This window comes from Strix aluco, chromosome 4 (genome assembly GCF_031877795.1).
Source record: "Strix aluco isolate bStrAlu1 chromosome 4, bStrAlu1.hap1, whole genome shotgun sequence".
In the NCBI taxonomy this organism is placed as follows: domain Eukaryota; kingdom Metazoa; phylum Chordata; class Aves; order Strigiformes; family Strigidae; genus Strix; species Strix aluco.
Window position 1 is genome coordinate 129,206,671 of NC_133934.1, and position 19,467 is coordinate 129,226,137.

Here is a 19,467-nt window from a genome sequence, read left to right on the forward strand (position 1 = left end):
CTTTGACGCTTCTCGGGAAGGCCGGGAGGAGGAAATCTCGCTGAAGAAAAAATCAGGAAGGTGGGAAAGAGTCAGGGCCTGGAAGTGCCGACTTCTGCGTCAGCAGTTGGTTTGGCTTACAGCAGAGAGCGGCCTGTCGGCACGTGAAAACGGTCCCTTTTTGCTGAAACTAAGCAAAAAGCTGCTCCAGCCGCTCATGGGCAGTGAGACCAGGGGAGCACCAGCTCCCCCGAAGTGTCTGTAGAACAGACAGTGGAGCCTCAGAACCAGCTGTTTTGTTTCACAGAGCCCTTCCTGCTGTGGGGGAGCAGGAGGGGTGAAGGGGGGACAGTGGAGAGCCACCCCTGTGGAAGATGGGGGCAAGGGCTGAGAGCCAGCACAAAGCCACTGAGGTGAAAGGAGGGGAAAGGCTCAGCGGAAGGGCTCGCAAGTGGCGAGGAATCCACTCTGAGGAAGCCCACTGGTGTGTGTGTGGGGGGCGCCGCCATCTTGTTTGGCGTCTCCATAGCAACTGGCCGGAGGTGTCCGGCGGCGCCATCTTGTTTACTATCACCAGAGCAACGAGCACAGGCCGCAGCCGCCATCTTGTTTGGCGTCTCCACAGCAACGAGAGCGGCCAGGCCGGGCCGGGCCGGAGCCATGGCGGGCGCGGGGCGGCTGGAGGAGCTGGAGCTCAGCGCCGAGGAGACGGAGCGGCTCCAACGGGCTTTCCGCGACGAGCAGTTCCGAGCGTTGTTCGCCGAGTACGCGGCGGAGCTGGCCGACCCGGAGCAGCGGCGGCTGTACGAGGAGGAGGTGGCCGCCCTGGAGCGGGAACGCGGCGTGGAGGTGCGCTTCGTCCACCCCACGGCGGGCTACGTGCTGCGCACCAGCCAGGCCGGCTCCCGCCGCTGCTACCTCAACATCTGCAGCAACCCGCACGTCGGGCTGCCGCAGGCCCGCCCGGAGCCTGGCGGCCACCGCTGGGCCTTGCCCTACAGCCTAGCGCCGGGCCGCGAAGAGCTGGGCCGCGGCGGCCACCGCCGCTGGGTCTACGACGTGGTTTTCCACCCGGCAGCCCTCCGCCTGGCCGCCCGCAGCGCCCGCTTCCGCCGCCTGCTCAGCGACACGGCGCTGGAGGCCGTGGAGCGCCATGGCGCCGTCCAGCTCGACCGCGCCAACGCCACCGTCCTCCGCGGCACCAAGTACAAGGGCGTCCCGCAAGCTCCCGTCATCCGCACCCCGCTGCCCGGCGGCGCCCCGCCGCCGCCCGCCGACTCCCCCCCGCTGCCGCCTTTCCCCTTCCCGCCCGCTGCCGCCCCGCCGCCGCCGCCGCCGCCAACCCCCGCGGCGGCCCAGCCCTGCGGCCCCACCACGCCGCGCTGGAGCATCCGCCACCGCTCCTACGTGGACCTTCAAGACTACCGGTGTTGCCGCGATTCGGCGCCCAGCCCGGTGCCGCGGGAGCTGGTGGTGACGGTGGAGCTGCCGTTACTGCGCTCGGCCGCCCAGGCCGCGCTGGAGATCCGCGGCCGGGAGCTGCGCCTCGATTCGCAGCGTCCCGCCTACCGCCTGCGCCTCCGCCTCCCCTACGACGTGGACGAGAACGGCGGGCGGGCCTCCTTCGACAAGGCCCAGCGGCAGCTCCTGGTCACGCTGCCCGTGTTGCCGCGGCCCGGCCCGAGCGGGGAGCGGCTGGAGGAGGCCGAGCCCGGGGCGGAGGGGCTGGACGAGCCGCCGGGGGTTGAGGCGGGCGGCGGGACGGCTCCTCCCCCGGGTCCCGGCGGTGGGGAGCCCGGCGAGCCACCGGCGGGCCGCGACCCGTCACCGCCCCGCTCCGGCGCCGTTTCCCCCTCTCCGAGCGCCAGCCCCGAGCCGGCAGCGCTCGGCAGGGACACCCCTCCGTGCCCTCCCGGGAGCCCGGCCCCGCCGGCCGCCGAGGGCAGCCCCGGCGAGATGGCTCATCCCCGGGGCTCCGGCAGCCCCGAGGCCGCCGTGTGCCCTCCCTTCCATTGCCGGCAGGATGAGGCCTCCCTCACCCTGCTCCTGCGTGTGCCCGGCATCCAGCCCCAGAGCCTCAGCGGGGACGTGGGCACGAACCACTACAGCCTCCGCTTCTCCAGTGCCACTGGCACCTTTGCCCTCTTCTTACAGTTTCCTCCCGCAAACAGGCTGGCATCCCCCGAGAGCAGCGTTAGCGTGGCCGCTCACAGTGCTGCCATCGGGCTGGCCAAGGCCCCCGGCAGCACTGGGCTTTGGGAGAAGTTCTGCTTCGGCCTTGATGCCTCCGCTCTGCAGGTAACGGCTTCACACTGGCAGGGTTGGGGCGTCACGTTCCCCAGAGCTGTGTGACCTCTGTTGGGATTCGTTTATGAGTGATGTCTCGGGGAGCTGTTAGGGTATCGGTCTGAGTTCAGGAGAACTTGGGAGTGATGCAAACTGCTTCCCTCAGCTGTTACCAGATGTAAGGGGAACGACCTAATTAGCGCTAGGCTTGTACGAGCAGTACGAAGGTCACGTCACGGAGCTGTCATCTTCGTCCTTGGAATTGAAATGACTTTTGCCTCCTGTGCTAAGGGAAATTCTGATGATGAGTGAAAACGGAGCTGCCCTATGTCCTTAGCATTAGGCTGTGTAAATTAGTCATGCAGCCTTTTCACACCAAGAAGGGAGATGTTTATAATACACCATACGTATGGACACGTGCATACAGTGTCACGAAATGCAGACTTGTGAATGGTGTGTACCTGCGTCTGTATTTGAGGACAAAACTCCTGTTTACAGCCATGGAAACACTCATTAGTTCAACCAGAGCAGTACAGCAAACAGCAGCTGTGAACTGCTGTCGATTGCTGTTTTGCTGGGCTAGTTCATCTTCTTACCAATCTGAATATGATTCTAGTTGAGATGTTTTATTATTTTATGGGTCGCTAGGCAGCGATGCTGCCTGTGGCAGGAGGAGGTTGGCACGTCTGCTGCGTCTGGCCGACAGTGCCTGCTGAGAACGGGCAGTGTCCCCACAAAGGGATGCTCACCTCGTGGCCCTCTTGCTCTCAAGAAGCGCTCACATGAGTTTTGTGGAGAACTATGTTATTCTGTAAGCTCAGGCTTTGAAAACAATTTATCGTGAGCAGGGATTAAGACTGCACAGTTCTTGTGTAACATTTCAGCCATGTGATTTGGAGTTTGTCTTTATTTTAGAATAAAATCCTTTGCACTTTGGGTCATGTACTGCGGAAGTGCAAGTCCAGAAAACTGGCAGGCTTACAGTATAGCCACTGGGATGGCGGCTTGGAGTATCTCAATTGCTCCATCCCTACAAATTAGAAAATACTGCACGATTCTGAAAGATATTTATCCAATTAGTACATGTGCAGCTGAATCTTCCCGTTTCATTTCCCATTTAGCAGGCTGCATACCTTTTCTGTAACAGCAACTCCTTTGAAGGAGGAGCTGATCATTTTGGGTAAGTATCAAGGATGATGAATTTATTGAGAACCACCTACGCTGAACTGTTTGCAGTGCGTTTCCTTCGCTTTTAACGGAGCAGGAGCCTGCAAGTCTGGGCAAGTGGGGGCACGATACGTTCGGCTCTACTGTTAATTGGTGTGATCAAGGTGTGATGCGACGCCAAATAAGCCATTGTGCAGACTACTGCTTGTTTTCTGTATAGGTACAGAAGGGATAGGGTAGGAACTACAGGCATTTCATCCGCTTTTTCAGATAGTCTGAATATCTTTCATCATGTGCCGTGGTGCGTTCCGTGCGCTTCCTTTTTGTTCTATGGCGTGCATGCCTAGATGCAGGTTTTAAGAGAAACCACTTTGTGTGACTGTGTGGGGTTATGGCTGAGAATTCAGTTTGGGAACAGGAAATTCTGCTGCAGTATCTCTTCAGTACTGTGACTGATGGACACTTCTGCACACTTTGATCTCAGTCTAATGATTGAAAGTGTTTGGTATGTGCATCCGTTATTATGATTGGGGGAACATCTTTTGATTGAAAGTTGTTGAAAGGCCATCCAGTAATGAGCTTTTGGTCAATACTGTAGTTTTTTGAGTTAAAAAATCTTTGAATGTTCCGAGTTTATTATATATTGCAAAATGTTTTGGGTGGAGTAGGGGACAGAGAAGATAGGGCATTAGTCATAGGCCTCCCAGCCATTCATTCATGTAGCAGACTAAAAAAGATTGATTTCTTCTGGGGTACAGTCCTTTTGGACACCGGGCCTGCAAACTGAGGCAGCTGAAATAATCTGAAAGCATTTGTTCTGTTTGCTTTTTAACTGTGCTGTTTCCCAAAAGTGCCTGTGCCAGCACTGATAGCTGCATTCACTCAGAGTGAAGTGAGAAAAATTAATATTTAATTAGAGATACTATTATATGCCATCTTCTGTCCATTAACTATTTGCCCATGGTAGTTTCTCTTCTACTTATGTTGATTTCTTCAATTTGTCTGCTGTCATCTCTGGTGTTTTTCTGCTTTGAACCTCTTTCTGTAAATCAGAGCTATGATTCTTGCATTGAGATCTGCCAGGAGTTGCATCAGTCATCCAAGAGTGTTTTAGGAACGCACGCAGTGCCCTGTTTAATCACTTCAGGGAGCTTTTGGAGGCCTAGGCGAGCAGGAATTTTATCCTGCACATCTGAACCACGCTCTGCTGTCTGCTGGTTTGTAACCTCGTCCCACAGTAGCATTGCCAGAGGATAGTGCGTGGCGAAAGAAGAGGCCAGTGTTTTTTACACATGGCAAATTCTTACTCCGCTGTCTTTCGGGAAGTTGCTTCTTGCTGGAAACCAAGGGTTTCTATGTTGTTTCATGGAACAGATTCCTCACTGTTACTTCAGAAATCTGCTCAACTCGGCGCTAGCTCGTGCCATGGTGGCTGTTACGGTACCCTGTTAGGCTGCCTGCATAGTTTTCTCCCATTAACTTCCCAAACAGCCAGGAAAATGTGTTATGGTAATCGTTGACTGCGTGAGCAGAATGCATCTCGTCGGCAGCCTCCTCCCTGGGCTGTGGTGGAGCGCAGCGCGTATCGCTCGATGCTGATTGCCTGCGCGCCTCTGCCCAGATCCACACGCACGATAACGGTGCCGGTAAATGCGCAGCCCTGCCTTGCGTGCTTGAGATGTTCCTCTTCTCGCAGTGGCCTCTTTTCTTGTTGGAAATTGGTCTGATACAGGTGTTGGTAGAAGAATGAGTTGAGCTTGTCCGTAGCACACCAGTCTTGAAACAGAATTTCAAGGACTGGCTTTTCTTTTGTAGTCAGATACGTTTGAATCCCTGTGCTGAAAGATGATATATTTAGAGCTCAGTTTCCATAGATGCTGAGCAGTCTGAATTCCCACCCCAGCAAGTGCTTATTTTCAGCAAGTCTTTACAAGGCAACAGTCCTCCCTGGACTCTAACTGTGTCATTGCAAGTGTTCCTTCATTTGATAGCTCTTGATGTTGCTTTGGTTCTACTGCTTTCCCATACAACAGAAAGTCAGCTCTCTGCTGACTCTGAGCCCTAACTTCTTATCAGCGGTTGCAGCTATTTGCTTCTCTTTTTCTCTGAGTAGCTTCGCTCCTTGATTAAACTACAATGTCCACCCACTTGTTATGGTGAGCAGAAACCTTATAAAAATAAAGATTCCATAACTTTGGACTCTGTGGACCAGGGCCACATATTTCAGGGGTTTAAAAGTTATTTTTTGTCACTGGCCTTGTGCTCAATCGCTACCAGACACCACACAGCATTGATCTTTCTGCAGGGCTCACTCCAGGCCCTGTTATCCCAGGGGAATTGAGACTCATGACCTGAGAAAGCTGCTTGGCTTCCCCGCTGCCAGAATCACCGTCTGGTCTTTGCCTCGAAGGACCAGCTGTGGGCTGTGCTCCCTCCATTGCTCTTTATCACAGTACATCGATCCACTAATACCTCCTACATCTCTTGCTTCCATTTGATTAAATCCTGGGAGCTCAGGCCTAGGAAACTCCTGCATCAGAGAGTTCCCCTTCATTTTAAAACAACAGAGCCTGGGGAGTAAATGATGAAAAAAGAACAGTTGAGAGTTAAATAACCATTAATAAAATTTGTAAGCCTGCCAGGCAAGGTTTCCAAGAACCACATGACCCAGAATGTCCTGGTTTATGGCAGAGCTGGAGTTGGGAAATTACTGAAATTATGCCTTCGTAAAACACTGTCTTTTAATGTTTGGTCTCCTGGGGTTAAACACTCAATTCTTAACAAATAAAAACCAGTTTTCTGGTGGGTGTATCTGAACTATGGAGACTTGGAGGCTCAGTTACACTAGCATGTGAAACGCGTTTAGTAGATAATTAATTCTGCCTGCAGTTTTGGGGTCATGTGTGCTCATTTTCATGTGATTAGAAAAAGATTGGTTCAAGTAATAATTCCCTTTCATGCTGATCCACACCCTTCCTGCCCTTCTCAGTGGACTGAAATGAGTTTGTTCTCCTGGTCGGCGCTTCCCTCGCTGGGGAGGGAATTGCTGCAGTCAGCCCATCCCTTTTGTAATAAAAGCTCATGTTCTGTTATGGAGAATATTAAGATTTAACTCATGGAGAATATTAAGATTTAACTCATGTAAACCCCCATGGGGCTCCAGAGAACAGCAGGGAGCAATGTTTCCTCTACTTTACTATGCATTGAGATGATGTTTTTTTAACATTTACAGCATGAAAATATTATACTAAACATTCCTGGTTAGTTCATGGTTTGAATGAGTTATGTTGTTTGTGAGGATTACTTAACATAGGTATCTAAAAGGGAACTGCACAGCAATATGAAAGCTTTGTTTAACTTCTGTGTGAGCGTTGATGCCTTCATGTTTTAGATGAGTGCGTTACTGAGCATAAAAAAAGAGGTGTGATTCTTCTGCTTGGCACAGCCACCAGCGCCTTGTGAAGGAGATGAGATGCTTTTGAAGCTCTTGTTGCTTTTTTTCCTTCTGAAAGCATCTGGTAAATAACGCTGAAGCCCCGTGACCTCTGCTCGCTGCACGCACCTACTGTCACGTGTTGTTTTCTAACCCCTGGACTTCTGCTTTGGCAACAGGTATGCTGCGGGGCAGCTCCTCCAAGACAAACACCTGCCATGACCTGTTTACACAAAAAACCCCATGGGAACAATATTATTTTTAGGTGTCTTTACAACAGAGGGACTGTTGGTCTTTGTAATTAATCCTCTCGTTATCTCATGGAACGTGGTATTTGTCTTGTATGTGCTGTCAGGTCTGTGGTGCCCAGGCTGATCCTGTGCTCTCCAGCCATGCTGGACACGTGCCTGATGTGGGGCTGCCGAGAGGCCACGTATTCCCTGGAAAAGAAGTCACAGAATCACAGAATCATCTAGGTTGGAAAAGCCCTTGAAAGATGCTCCAGTCCAACCATGAACCTCACACTGACCATTCCCAACTCCACCAGATCCCTCAGCGCTGGGTCAACCCGACTCTTCAACCCCTCCAGGGATGGGGACTCCCCCCCTGCCCTGGGCAGCCCATTCCAACGCCCAACAACCCCTTCTGCAAAGAAATCCTTCCTAAGAGCCAGTCTGACCCTGCCCTGGCGCAGCTTGAGGCCATTCCCTCTTGTCCTGGCGCTGGTTCCTTGGCTCAAGAGACTCATCCCCCCTCTCTGCACCCTCCTTTCAGGGAGTTGTAGAGGGCCATGAGGTCTCCCCTCAGCCTCCTCTTCTCCAGACTAAACCCCCCCAGTTCCCTCAGCCGCTCCCCATCAGACCTGTGCTCCAGACCCTGCACCAGCTCCGTTGCCCTTCTCTGGACACATTTGAGTCATTCAATGGCCTTTTTGGAGTGAGGGGCCCCAGATTGAACCCAGTAATCTGTGTGCGGCTGCAGGCGGTGGAGCTACGACGCTCCCAGCGCTGAGAGCGTGGGGAAAGGCCGTGTGCTCCCGTGGGCACGCTGCCCAGGGCCCTGCTGGGGCTGTGCTCGTGCTTGGTGATCTCAGAATTACAGCTCTTGTGGATAAATGTATTTCTTGGTTTGAGAGTCAACCAAACGTGAAGCCTAGAGAGCTGTGTTGGGAAGTATAAGCTATGTTGATGTTTTAAGCCTATGCTGCCTTTCGGAGGGAAATGCATAGCGGAGAGCTGAATGGATGCTGTGGGATGCTCACAAGTCCGGAGGTGCTGGCTCGCAGGCAGCCGGGGCAGTCTGGCTGGCTGTACTGCCACGTCTAGGTTTTCCCCTTCCGAGCTATTTTGAGTTGTGTTACATGCTTTCTTTGAAAGTCAGGGTTATAATTTTCAACTTCCAAGCTACTATAAAGAGTTAATATAACAGTTAGGGTTCAATTCTTAGAAGGTGATGCTAGAAACTGGGACTGTTGTGCTTAATCCTACAGTAGTTTCTTTTAGGTTCAGTTAATTCTGTGCTCAGTGTTTCAGGGCTCTTGGCAAGTTTTTTGGAAGGTCAGAGGAGGACAGAAGAGGAGAGCAGAACAAACTTATTGTTTGATTTTTTTTCAAAGTAATCTCTTTCCCAAACTACATTAAGAAACATAATTAGTTTGCTTCTGCTATAAAACAAACTAATTTCTGAATAGCCTTTAATTGGTTGATGCATTATGGGAATAACGTACTCACACAAAACAGTTATGTCAGAAAACATTATTAACCTACTGATTAAGCTCATGAAAGCTTCTTCTGAGCTGTTTAATCTTTGCAGTCATGAATATCTTATAAAACTTTTCACTCCCAGTACAGATACTTTCATTGACCAAAACTTTGAGCTTCAAATTCTCACATCGAGCTGGTTTGCAGTGGGACCCTACGGACCAAGAGGCCAGGAGATCCCTGGCTCCAAGGCCCTTTTCACGTTGGCACGAGCTTCTCTTTACAGGAGACATGCAAATAATTTAAGTCTGAAATCTGTCCCGCTTTTAAAACTCTCGCAGCCTGTGTGGGAGGTAACTGGATGGTAACTGGCTACGAGTTTGGATAAAGCCGTGCGGAACAAACGATTTGAGTGCCAAGGGCAGCCGCGGGGGACCGGCTTTGTGCTGCGTCTGCCGGCGCTGCAGCCGCTGTGCGCTGTCAGTGCTGTGCCACAGGAGGACGGTTTCGAATGATGTGTTCGAGAAACCAAAGTCATTCCTGCTAACGTTTATGTTAATTTGGTCTCAGTTTAGTCGCAGGGAAAAACGAATGTGTACCAAACAGCAGATGACAGTATGTGCAGGGAAAAACAAATTGAATTTTGAGTTGCTAAGAGAGTGTCATAAATATCAGAAAATAAACTGTTTAAGCAGAAGAATTATTTTACAGGGTCACTGAAATCATCTGCAGATGGTTGTCCTCTGCTGCTCTTCCAAGCCAGAGCAAACAGGCTTTAAAATAAATTCCTGAATCATTTTTCTCAAGGTCTGTGCTTTGATAACATCTGCAGTAATATAAATGCCTCAGCGTATACTCACCGTGAATGCAGAGTCTGAATTACAGTCGCTGGCTGTCTGAGCAGGCTAATGATAATCATTATATTGATAACAAATACTATTGCTTGCGCGTACAGCACAAGGTACTGTGATTTATGGCAGACCACTGGGTAGTGCTGCAATAAAATTTTAAATACTTACTTGAAATGTAGGCTTAGTGCTCTGGGAATATGGTGTTGAGCTGGTACGAAACCTGGTAAAATTGTTTTACAGTAATTAGTTAAAATGATCGGAACATCATCACGAGCAGTTACTTGTTATCCTCGTGTAAAGTACTGATCCATAGACCTTCCAAACAGTTTTTTAACAGTATTTTCTGTGAAGAAAACAAATTCTTTTGCTTTTAATCAGGGAGAAAAAACTTCCGGAAGATTGATGGGGTTTGTTGCCGAAGTGCGAAGAGGTATTTGCGTTGAGATGGAACGGCTCTCGCTCTCTTCTCGTAGCTGTGGTTGACGCGCAGCGCTGGCACTCACGCCCCTGACCTTGGTGGGGGGGCCGGTTTCTATACGCCGCTCTCTCACCCTCACGTTCACTCCTGAGGGTCCTCCCTGTCTCCTCATCGTAGCTCTGTTTTGGTGCGTGTAAACGGTCTGCTGCTGTTTCAGAAATGCTTCTGTGAAGCCGTTCCCACGTTTCGCGGGACGCCGGGCGCTGTGTCCCGCAGCAGAGCGCTCCCTTGGCTCCACGGTGCTGACTTTGGCTCTGCAGCGTCTGCAAGTGACCCCCTGGTTAAAGTCACTTCAGAGAAAGCGATCTAAGGATGCAATTTGCTGTATTTTGATGTAATGGAAAACTTTTCATTGCCTGTTGGCTTTTCAAGCATCTCCCCTCCTGATTCCTGTGCCTGTGATTTCTTTTTATTGTTATGCAGCTTATGGATATAAGCAGGGTCAGGCACCAACTTTGTTAAGAGCACAAATACACAGTAAAAGTCCTTTCATGAAAGGCTTATGCTCTCACTAGATAAAACACATGCAGGGTCAGAGGGGAAAAAAAGATTGCTTCCCCCATTTTATACAGGAAAAATGGAGGCTCGCAGTCATAGCAGTCCAGAAGGCAGAGAATCGAAGCAAGATTGCTGAGACCCAAAACCCATGGTGGTTCTTTTCCCAAAGGGGTGTTGAGATGTGGAGAACCTCTAGCAGTTATTTTGGAGGAAAAACAGTAACGCACTGGTCTCTTCTTTTTTATCCTCACTCAAATTGCGAGTCTCCAGCTTTTAGGAAAATGTTCTTGCTAGGAAAACGTTCTTGCTCTTAAAATGAAAACGTGGAGCGCAAAGGAGCGGAGGTGTCAGCTAAAGGTGAATTACTGGCAGGTGACAAATTTCTCAGCTGGGTAAGGAGAGTCGTCGTGGTGGAGCAGAAGGTGCTTTGCTGCACTTCTCTTCAAAGTGAAGGCAGGATACCAGGACGGGCTGTGCCGCCATCGCGCTCGGCAGCGTGCCGAAAATCCTGCAGAAGGGGAGTTGACCTGTTCTCTCTGTGATGTGTGATGTTGGCGGAGGTGGAAATGGATCTTCTGTGCTGCCCAAGGCCTTGCTGGTGATTTAGTTCATGAGCTTGTGGGAGTTTCAGTGCTGCACAGATTTTGTACTCCCTGCCTTGTTTCTTTACTCTGACACCTTCTCTCGAACTCTGCAGAATATTTCCACAAGCCTGAAGCACTGGCAGGGTCCCTCTTTGGCAGGCAGTAAAGGAAGCCACATGAGGGAATAAGTACTTTAGGCTTTGTATACAAAAATGTAAGAGGTATGTGTGTTACTGGAGGGTTTTCTGTCAGGGCAACCCTGCTGTAGTTTAATCTTTTCACAAACTGTCTCAGCATCCGATGTTGGATGTTTGCCTGGACTGTAATCTTTCTGGAGCAAAAATGAATACAATCCTCTGGTTTTGAAAACCAGCAATAGGTATGTTATGACTTTCCATATCATGATTTCTAATTTAAATAGTGAAAAAAACAGGATGCTGTTTTATTTTTCACATACAGAATTATTTTTTCAGGATGACAGTTAAATTTTGTACCTTAGACACTGCGCGGCATCTGGCTGTGCATAAGGCTACATCCACAGGGGGCCAAAAATGTGCAGAATTGCCTTTTTGCTTCTCAGCCTGCAAGATGTCAGTAATAATTGAATTTAACTTTCATTGGGTTGACAAGAGACTAGAACTGGATTGAGAAATTGAAAAGTGTGACTTAAAGTAGAAGGTTTGCAACTTTTCCCTGCTATTTCCAATTAAACAGTTAAACAGGAAAGGTAATTTGCTGAACGTAAGAATAGTCCTCTAGGGTAGACCATTTTTATTGTGCCAACATCTGTCCTTACCCGCGGCCTACAGCAGATGATTTAGGAAGAATATGAGGACAGGGAAAGCTCTGCAGTTCTTATGAAACAGCCCCTCCAGGATATATTTTAGGACCTTTAATTACCTGTAACTGATTTAAATCTTTAAACCTGTAGCAACGTGTTTCACATTGTTTGTGAACTGCATATAAACAGCCCTGAAACATGTCCCAGCCTGTCGTCTTTAACTGTGGATACCTCTCCGTTCCTTCCAACCGCTGTTTCCGCTTGCCTAAGTGGAGATCTGAGAAGCCTCCGCGGATGGACGTGAAACGGATACAGCCATGCATGTTTCATAGCCGTTGCTTTAGAAGGTCTGATCTTGAAGGCGGAGGGTTCAAAGATCCTGCAGGGACAGTCCCAGGAGGTGTTTGCATTTTCCTAAAGTAAGACGCTGAAACAAATCCATAAAAGCGTAACGCCTTCCTGATGTTAAGATAGGCGAGGACAGTGGAACAACGTCGGTGCAAATCATTCCTCAGAGGGAGTCTAAATCTATATATTAGTCACGTATCGAAAGAGAGAAAACATATGTTTCTTTTATCTCTGTGTATGATGCAGATCCGTACTTCAAATCAAAATGAGCTAAGCCCGGGCCTTCAGTTCATTTCACCTCATTACTTCTGAGTGTCTGACTTAGAATCTCCGTGTCGAGACGTGAGCGTGCTGTGAAACTTGTGTTGTGCATCAGTGTCCTGGCTTGCTTTGGAGTGAGTTTCTTGCTCTAATACCGTTGAAGTATAGTATGAAAAAAACATAACCTGCTTTTTCTTTTCTTTAGGAAAGATTGTTTGTCAGTGAAGAAAACGTTGATGGATTTCTAGACACTGTTTTATGCCCTTCCTTTTGCTCCCAATCAGCACTGGAAAGTCAGCCATTAATTGAAGTGCTTGATGTTACTGAGGACAGAATTCAAATCAGGTTGAAGGTAAGGATCTCTCTGGCAGGAGTACACATTGCTGCCTGCTTTATCTACTTCAGCAACATCCTATCGAATCTGACCGAAACACCTTTGTCCCTGTTTTGTCTTGATATAGCAGGGAAAAATGTGGAGTGGGGTCTATTTGCGAGTATAAACATCAGTTTTTAGAAATGTAGGTTCACGTTTGTGCCATTTAATGTGATCAAGGGATTGAAACCTCCTATATTTCATTGGGAAGGTGGAGAACAGCGATATAATCATTAAAGACAGTGCTTTATCCTTGCAGGAATACAGCGTGGCACGCACACACTACATCTCTCACTGGTATGAAAAGAAAAAAATAACTAAGTAACTACCTAGTATCCCTCATTCCGAGGGACCCCAAGTGCTTCCAGGTCAGAGCTGATGACAACGTGCTGCAAACAAATCCTGGCAGATGTCATCAGAATAAAACCCAGAATGTTGTTAAAATGGAAATAAAGAAGTGAATAATTGATGTTCTTCAAATACCCACAAGTTTGGGCTCACGTACTGGAGCCCACGGTTAGACCATGCTGTCTTTGCACAGATGCCTTGGTTTCCTGTTGTTTAGATAATTAAATACGGGATTATTCATCTTAAATGCTGGTCCCAAATGCGTTACTTGCAATGTGTAAGGCCTCATTCAGGCTACCCTCCTTCCTCAGTCGCTTTGTCTATATAAAGGATGCAAAGTCTGTTTCTGAAGTCTGCCACAGGATTAAAATGACCTCTCTTTGCCAAATAGGAAATGGACAGATGGAGAAAACAAAATGTTAGTTTTATAAAGTGGAAAATGTGATGTAAAACCCCCAAATCAACTGGGATTTCTTGGTAGAGACTGTATCAGAAATGCTTTTAAAACTTTTCTTACAGGAAAGATAATACGCAGGGACAATCAGGTTACTTCTGTGGCCATAAACTGGAGACTGCAGATATAGTTAATGTGCAGATGGCTTCTTGGAAAGCCAGTTCAGGCGAAGCTAAGCTGGAGGACTGAGGAGTTTACCCTGAAGATAGTGGCTGTGGCATTACTTGACAGGCTTAACTTTTGTAGCTAGTGTGGAACATACGTAAAAATTCAGAATTCAAATTGTTGGAGAGCAGATGTGTATCTTTCGGTACCTAAGAAAGGGAAGCTGAGATATCTTAAATCATCACACTTTCATGTGGGAGAATCATCCAGTGCTGAGCAGGACTTAGTAGCGTTTCTTCCGTTTCTTGCTGGAGCGAGCAGAGGCTCTGGGATCGGAGAGGGCTGGGCGCGCACGAGAGCAACTCAGCCTTTGAATCCACGAATCCAGCTGCTCCTGGACAGGTGCCTGCCTGATCCCGACTGCCCGCTGATAGGCACATATTTTGCTAAAGCAGTCAAGAGCTGCTGGTGAAACTGGGTAAGTGCTATTTAGACAGCACCGGGTCTCAGCTCATGCTCTCCGAGGCAAACTGCAGCAATTCCTGGCTTAACTCACTTGGGCCGATTGAGAAAGACAGCTCATTTACCAGTTACACCTTCCACATACAGCAGGACAGCAATTTCCCTAATTGCAAGGTTAAAACGTGCTTTTCACAATGACAGTTTGGATCCCTTGACTGATTTTGTGGCCCCTGAGTTGTAGAGAACAGCCTGGGTGTGGTGCCTGGCCGGTGTTCCCCGCTGGTGACGGTGATGGAGGCTGTGGCCCCTTGGCAGCTGCCCAGCAGCGTTTCCTATCGCAGAGGAAACCCTCGGGAGGCAAACGACCTCCCTGCCCCTCGTTCCCACGCGCGGTACAAGACCTGGAAAACCTCAGCACCACGCTGACTTGGCTTTCTGGAAGGAGACGTCAGAGAAACAAGTGTCTTGGCCTGTTTTTACAGCAGTTTTGTGTGCCCAGTCCGTTTCAGCTGTAAAACAATTCATTTATTTTCTCGACAGCCGCAGGAAGCAGCCCGTTCTGAATGCGATGGAAAAGGAGAAATGCTTCGCAGCTCAGGAGGAGATCTCGCTGAAAAGACAAACGGCAACTACCCCCAAACAAAGGCAGAAACAAACTGTACCGCAGCTGACCCGGTCCAAGGCGAACTTGCTACAGAAACCAGCAAAACTTCCACGTCTTTTGCAACAGCTGAAACAATAGGAAAAGTAGGTTGCAGTTCACACCATTGTTTGCAGCGTGAACCTTCTGACACCAGTTCAGCGATTCCTGGCGAATCTAGGGGAAGGGAACCAGATTTAGAAAGTGCTGTCAGAGGGGTTGAAACGGCCGCGGGCTCTGAGAACCACACAGGCCTTCTGCTGGGGGGGCAGGCGAGAGCCGGGGGGTTGGCACAGGGGAACCAGCAGGGCTTGGGCAGCAGAGCAGCCTCCCCGCTCCTGCGAGAGGTGAACATGCAGGATGGGAGCGTGCAGGTCGTTAGAGATCACGTAACGCGCTGCCCGGTTGTGTTTCAGAGTTCTTTGCTGTATGAATTGGACTAGTTTAATTATTTTAGGATTTCCTTCTGTTGTTTGATTCTTACTGCGACTTCCACGTGCCGGTTTGTGACTTTAGGGCTAAGAGCAGAACGCAGGTTCCTACTGAAACTGTCCTGTTTACACGTCAACATAGAAAACTTACGCTGTTGTTACTTTTTGAAGTTAACAGGTCTGAGTTTTCTAATCACATGTATGGGCTGAAATAGTTTTACTTGTAAGATGCAGTTGAAGGTGAATGTGAGCTCACGGAAGAAAATGCATCTTTATTGTTTACACAACTTTCTTAGGCTCTTGCTACATTACAGGGAGTATTTGTGTACATCCTGCTTCTGCTGGCTCCCTCGGGAACAGCTTTTAGTCCACCTAGAAATGAGCAGTATTCACCATTCTTCAAACCTTTCATTTTGTGATAACTGCAGGATTAGACTTGCAGTGATTTTTTTTTAGTGATTTTAGTAATTAAATGAAATTTCTAATTACACTGAGAGGTTGTAATTAGTCTCCTAGAAATAATCAACATTTATACCATGTATTCCATCCTAGCGCATTACTTCAGATCCGCAGCATCCAGACATACCCCAGTCTGTCAACCGAACAAATTCAATTGCACAATAAAAACATCCTCTCTTGTTGCGCGTCTGCTACTAAGTATTTACAATTTGTAAAACGGATTCATTTTACCCAGATTTACTTTTCAAAAACAGTTCCCCACGAGCTTCAGCAGGCTCTTTGCTAGTTCATCCCTCTGAAGTACAGTAACCAAAAGAACATATCTAACAATAAACTTTCAGTTCCCTTTTTCACTGCTGCTGAAATAACTTCTGGGTTTTTTTTTGAGTTGTACAAGACGCAATGGGCTTTAGAAGAAAGTTAAAATTTGACTTGTTTCACAGCTTGCAGCGGGGGGACGTGGTGTGAGCTTTACTTTTATAAGTTCAGCGGAAGCTACAGCTGCCAAAAGCATCTGCCCTGCCCTCGACGCCAGCGCGGCACCGACCCAGCTGAAGGAGGACAAGAGGTTTGCTGGGTTCAGCTTCACCCTGCTCAGCTCCGTCACGCGGCTCCTTGGGGGAGAGACTGATGGGCTGAGGCACTGGCACAGCTTTTTCAGCACCAGCCCCGACGTTCTGAAACTAGAAAAATGAAGCAACTACCAAAGCTGGTACAGAATCGTGGCAGTTAAATGACCCCTGGAAAAAAAGAGCATCTTATGGCCATCAAAATAACCACCTGCATGTTATTTAAGAGTATTTCACAAAACTTGTCGCTCTCTCAAATGAACATTTGACCGATATGTTCACAACCCATTAAGTAGGTGACAAATTGTGGTAAAAGGAAAGCCTTGCTTCCATTCTAAGGAGCTGGTGTAGCCAGAGTCTGAAGAGCACCAACCTATTTTCTCAAATTAAAAAATTGAAGCTTTTTTTTTTTTCCTCCGAATTTCTCAGTATAAAATCTAACTATTTCATGTCTGTCACCTTAGTGTAGCGTTTTCTTCCTCTAACATACTTCTCTGTTCTACAAAAAGCTGCTTATGTGCTGCTGCTACCCCTTGTGCTTCAAAGCAAAGTGCCATTAAAGCCGTCGCACCGTTAAGACTTAAAACAGGCGAGGAAGTGTTGGATGCTAACGAAGGGCTCTGCTCCCTCCCGCTCACGGCTTTCAGCTCCAGTTCAGCGTGTTTCCATTACACAGCAGTATTTTTTACTGGTCGCTTTACACAGCTGACTAATTTGAAAGCGAACTTTTTTTTTGGATCCAAACAAAAGAGGTGTTGTGCCATGCATTTGTTACTCTATTCTGCCTCAATTAGCGAGTATCGTTAAAAATTTAATGAAGTTAAATGCGCAATACTAGAAGGGGTGATGGCTTGTGTTCAGCCCTCTGGATTAAAGACAAGACACCCCCCCGCAGCCCTGACTTTCTAGCAACACAAGATGACATCATCTTTTTGTGAGAATCAAGAACTTCTCTGGTATTACAAAACAACTGAATTTTATTTCGGCAGAACTAAAAAAATCGTGTATTTATCTACATTGTAGTAAAAACAATGATTTTTTTTTTTTTTTAATTTTCCTTCATATATTCATCAACACATCGCAACCAGACGTGGGTATCAGGCATGAGATGACCCCGGGCAGGAGGTGCCGGTACCTCTGGTGAGGCAGCATGCAAAGGCAGCCTCACCCCACCCTGTCCCGGGCGGGGGAAAAACCCCCCACCAGAGCACTGCAAGCACCAGAAAAGATGCACTTAAATACAAGTTTCTTCCTCCTCCCAGTAAACACAGCAGCGGTCACTTCCCGCGCAGGGACCGCGCCGCCGCTCTGAGCAGCAAGTAACCCGTTTCCAAAACGTGGTTGCCGGACACGAAAGATTACTATTTTGGGACACCTTTAACAAGAATGTTTATTCATATTAAAGCAGAAACCAACTCATAAATGCTTTTTATACACGTGTGTGCCTGTAAAAGACACTATGGAACAACTCAAAAAGAAAAAAAAAAGGCTGCGAGAAGGATCCTCACTGAAGTCTGCGGTAACTTTTACAGAGTTCGTGGTCCCTAATGTCTCCCCACCCTCCGTTTTTCACATGAGGGGAAAGGGGTGCCATGGAGTACCTTTTACTGACACTCATCGTTTCGGGAAACAGGTACTGTTGGTTGCTGTTCAAGAGAGAGTCGATTTTGGCACTCTGGGTGGACGGTCTGCAGGATTTCTTGTGGTGCATGCCACAGTCCCCCGTGTGAAAAATCCTGGGGATTTCAGGAACCAGCACTTTCCAGAACTTTGGAAGACAAGAGACAGTCAAGTGCTGCAGAGTCCAGTCCCAGTTGTAGTCATCGTAGGTGCAGAAGGCGTCCGTGCACTCGATGAGCTTCTGGTAGGTGTCTCTACCGAAGGCCATGCCCATGTTGTGCTCGGTGGACTTCCACGTCTTCATCTCCACCTTGTCGGCGCGGCCGGCGAAGCCACCGCGGACGGGGCTGTAGGTGCCCAGGGAAACGATTTGGCACTCGGGACACTCCCGCTCACGCAGGGCCCAAAGCTTTTTGAGGACGTGGTAGAAATCGGGCGCCAAGTAGTGATCCTCCTCCAAGAAGAGGACAGGCCCGGCGTGCTCCCGCAGCGCCCGTACCCGCTCCCAGACGAAATGCAGCTTCCACCACCAGTGGTGCTTGGTCTGGGAGAAGCGAGCTTCGCGGTAGTGCCCGAAGGAATCGGGGTACTCGGCGTTGATGCAGCCCAGGCGCAGGGCCGCCGCCTTGCCCACGTCGCGGGGGCAGTCGCGGGGGTCGTGCCCGGGGAACTCGCGGGGGTAGAGCTGGATGCTGAAGGGGAAAAAAACCTGCAGGACGGGGCAAAAGTCCACGCGTGCCGCCAGCCGGTTGAGCTCCTCGGCCCACAGGTCGTGGCTCAACACCAGCAGCACGTTCTCCACTCCCGCCGCCCGCCGCAGCGACTCCAGCAGCAACCGCAGGTGCTCGGCTCGATCGTGCACCTGCACCACCAGCACCACGTCGGCGGCGGCGGCGGCCCGCGCCGGGAAGCGCCCGGCGTTCCGCACCGGTTGGTCGAAGTTCAGTCGGTAAACGAGCGAGCGGTAACTCAGCGTCCCGTTCTCGGGGAGCAGCGGCGGGGCCGGAGATACAGCCGAGGCGTTAGCGGCGGAGCGGCGAGGAGGAGGAGGAGGCGGCTCGCTGACCCGCGGCGGCTCCCCGGTGGTACCGGTACCGCCCCGCTGCTGCTGCTGCTGCTGCTGCCGCCTCCGCCCGCCGCCGCCGCCGGTTCCCCACAGCGCCAGCGCGCAGAGCGCCAGCGCCAGCGCTAGCAGCAACACCTTCCGCTTGTAGATCCGCAGCCGCATCCTTCCCGGCGGCGGCGGCCGCCGCTCCCCGCCGCCCTCCCGCCGCCGCCGCCGCCGCCGCTCCCGCAGGCAGCGCGCGCGCGCTGCCGCCGCCCCACGCGCCCACGTCGCCGCCCGCCATAGGCCGCCGGGGGCGCCGCCGCCGCTTTGCTATTGGTCGCCGGCGCCGTCACTCACCGCCGACTTCCGGCGGTGAGGGGAAATGGCGGGGGGGTGGCGGCGCGGCCGGTGCCCGCCAGCGCCTCGCGGGCGCTGGGCCCCGAGGGGGCTCAGCCCGGCTGAGCAGGGATTGGCCGGCGGTAATTGGGGGGGTGTGGGGGGGTGTTAATTAGGCAAAGCGTGGTGGAGCTGGAGGGGTGGGGAGGGGGGAACCGGGCTGCGGCGGGGGCGTGCGCACAGGGGCCCGGAGCAA

At 50.2% G+C, this 19,467-nt stretch overlaps 2 protein-coding genes across 3 annotated transcripts; one reads left to right on the forward strand and one right to left on the reverse strand.

Annotated features, from left to right (window-relative positions):
• The first annotated feature begins 313 nt into the window (after nt 1–313).
• DNAAF2 (dynein axonemal assembly factor 2) lies at nt 314–16,874 on the forward strand. 2 transcript variants are annotated; one of them, XM_074821190.1, is made up of 4 exons: nt 314–2,277; nt 12,572–12,718; nt 14,649–14,855; nt 16,082–16,874. In XM_074821190.1, the coding sequence occupies exons 1-4, from the start codon at nt 640–642 to the stop codon at nt 16,331–16,333; spliced, it is 2,244 nt and encodes a 747-aa protein (XP_074677291.1). In that variant the 5' UTR covers nt 314–639; the 3' UTR covers nt 16,334–16,874. The 2 variants fall into 2 exon arrangements, with proteins under 2 accessions (XP_074677291.1, XP_074677290.1); XM_074821189.1 differs by lacking the exon at nt 16,082–16,874 and having other exon boundaries at nt 14,649–15,836.
• A 705-nt stretch (nt 16,875–17,579) lies between these two features.
• On the reverse strand, nt 17,580–19,116 carry MGAT2 (alpha-1,6-mannosyl-glycoprotein 2-beta-N-acetylglucosaminyltransferase). The gene has a single exon (XM_074821193.1). The coding sequence runs from the start codon at nt 19,053–19,055 to the stop codon at nt 17,712–17,714; it is 1,344 nt and encodes a 447-aa protein (XP_074677294.1). The 5' UTR covers nt 19,056–19,116; the 3' UTR covers nt 17,580–17,711.
• Between the last annotated feature and the right edge of the window lie 351 nt (nt 19,117–19,467).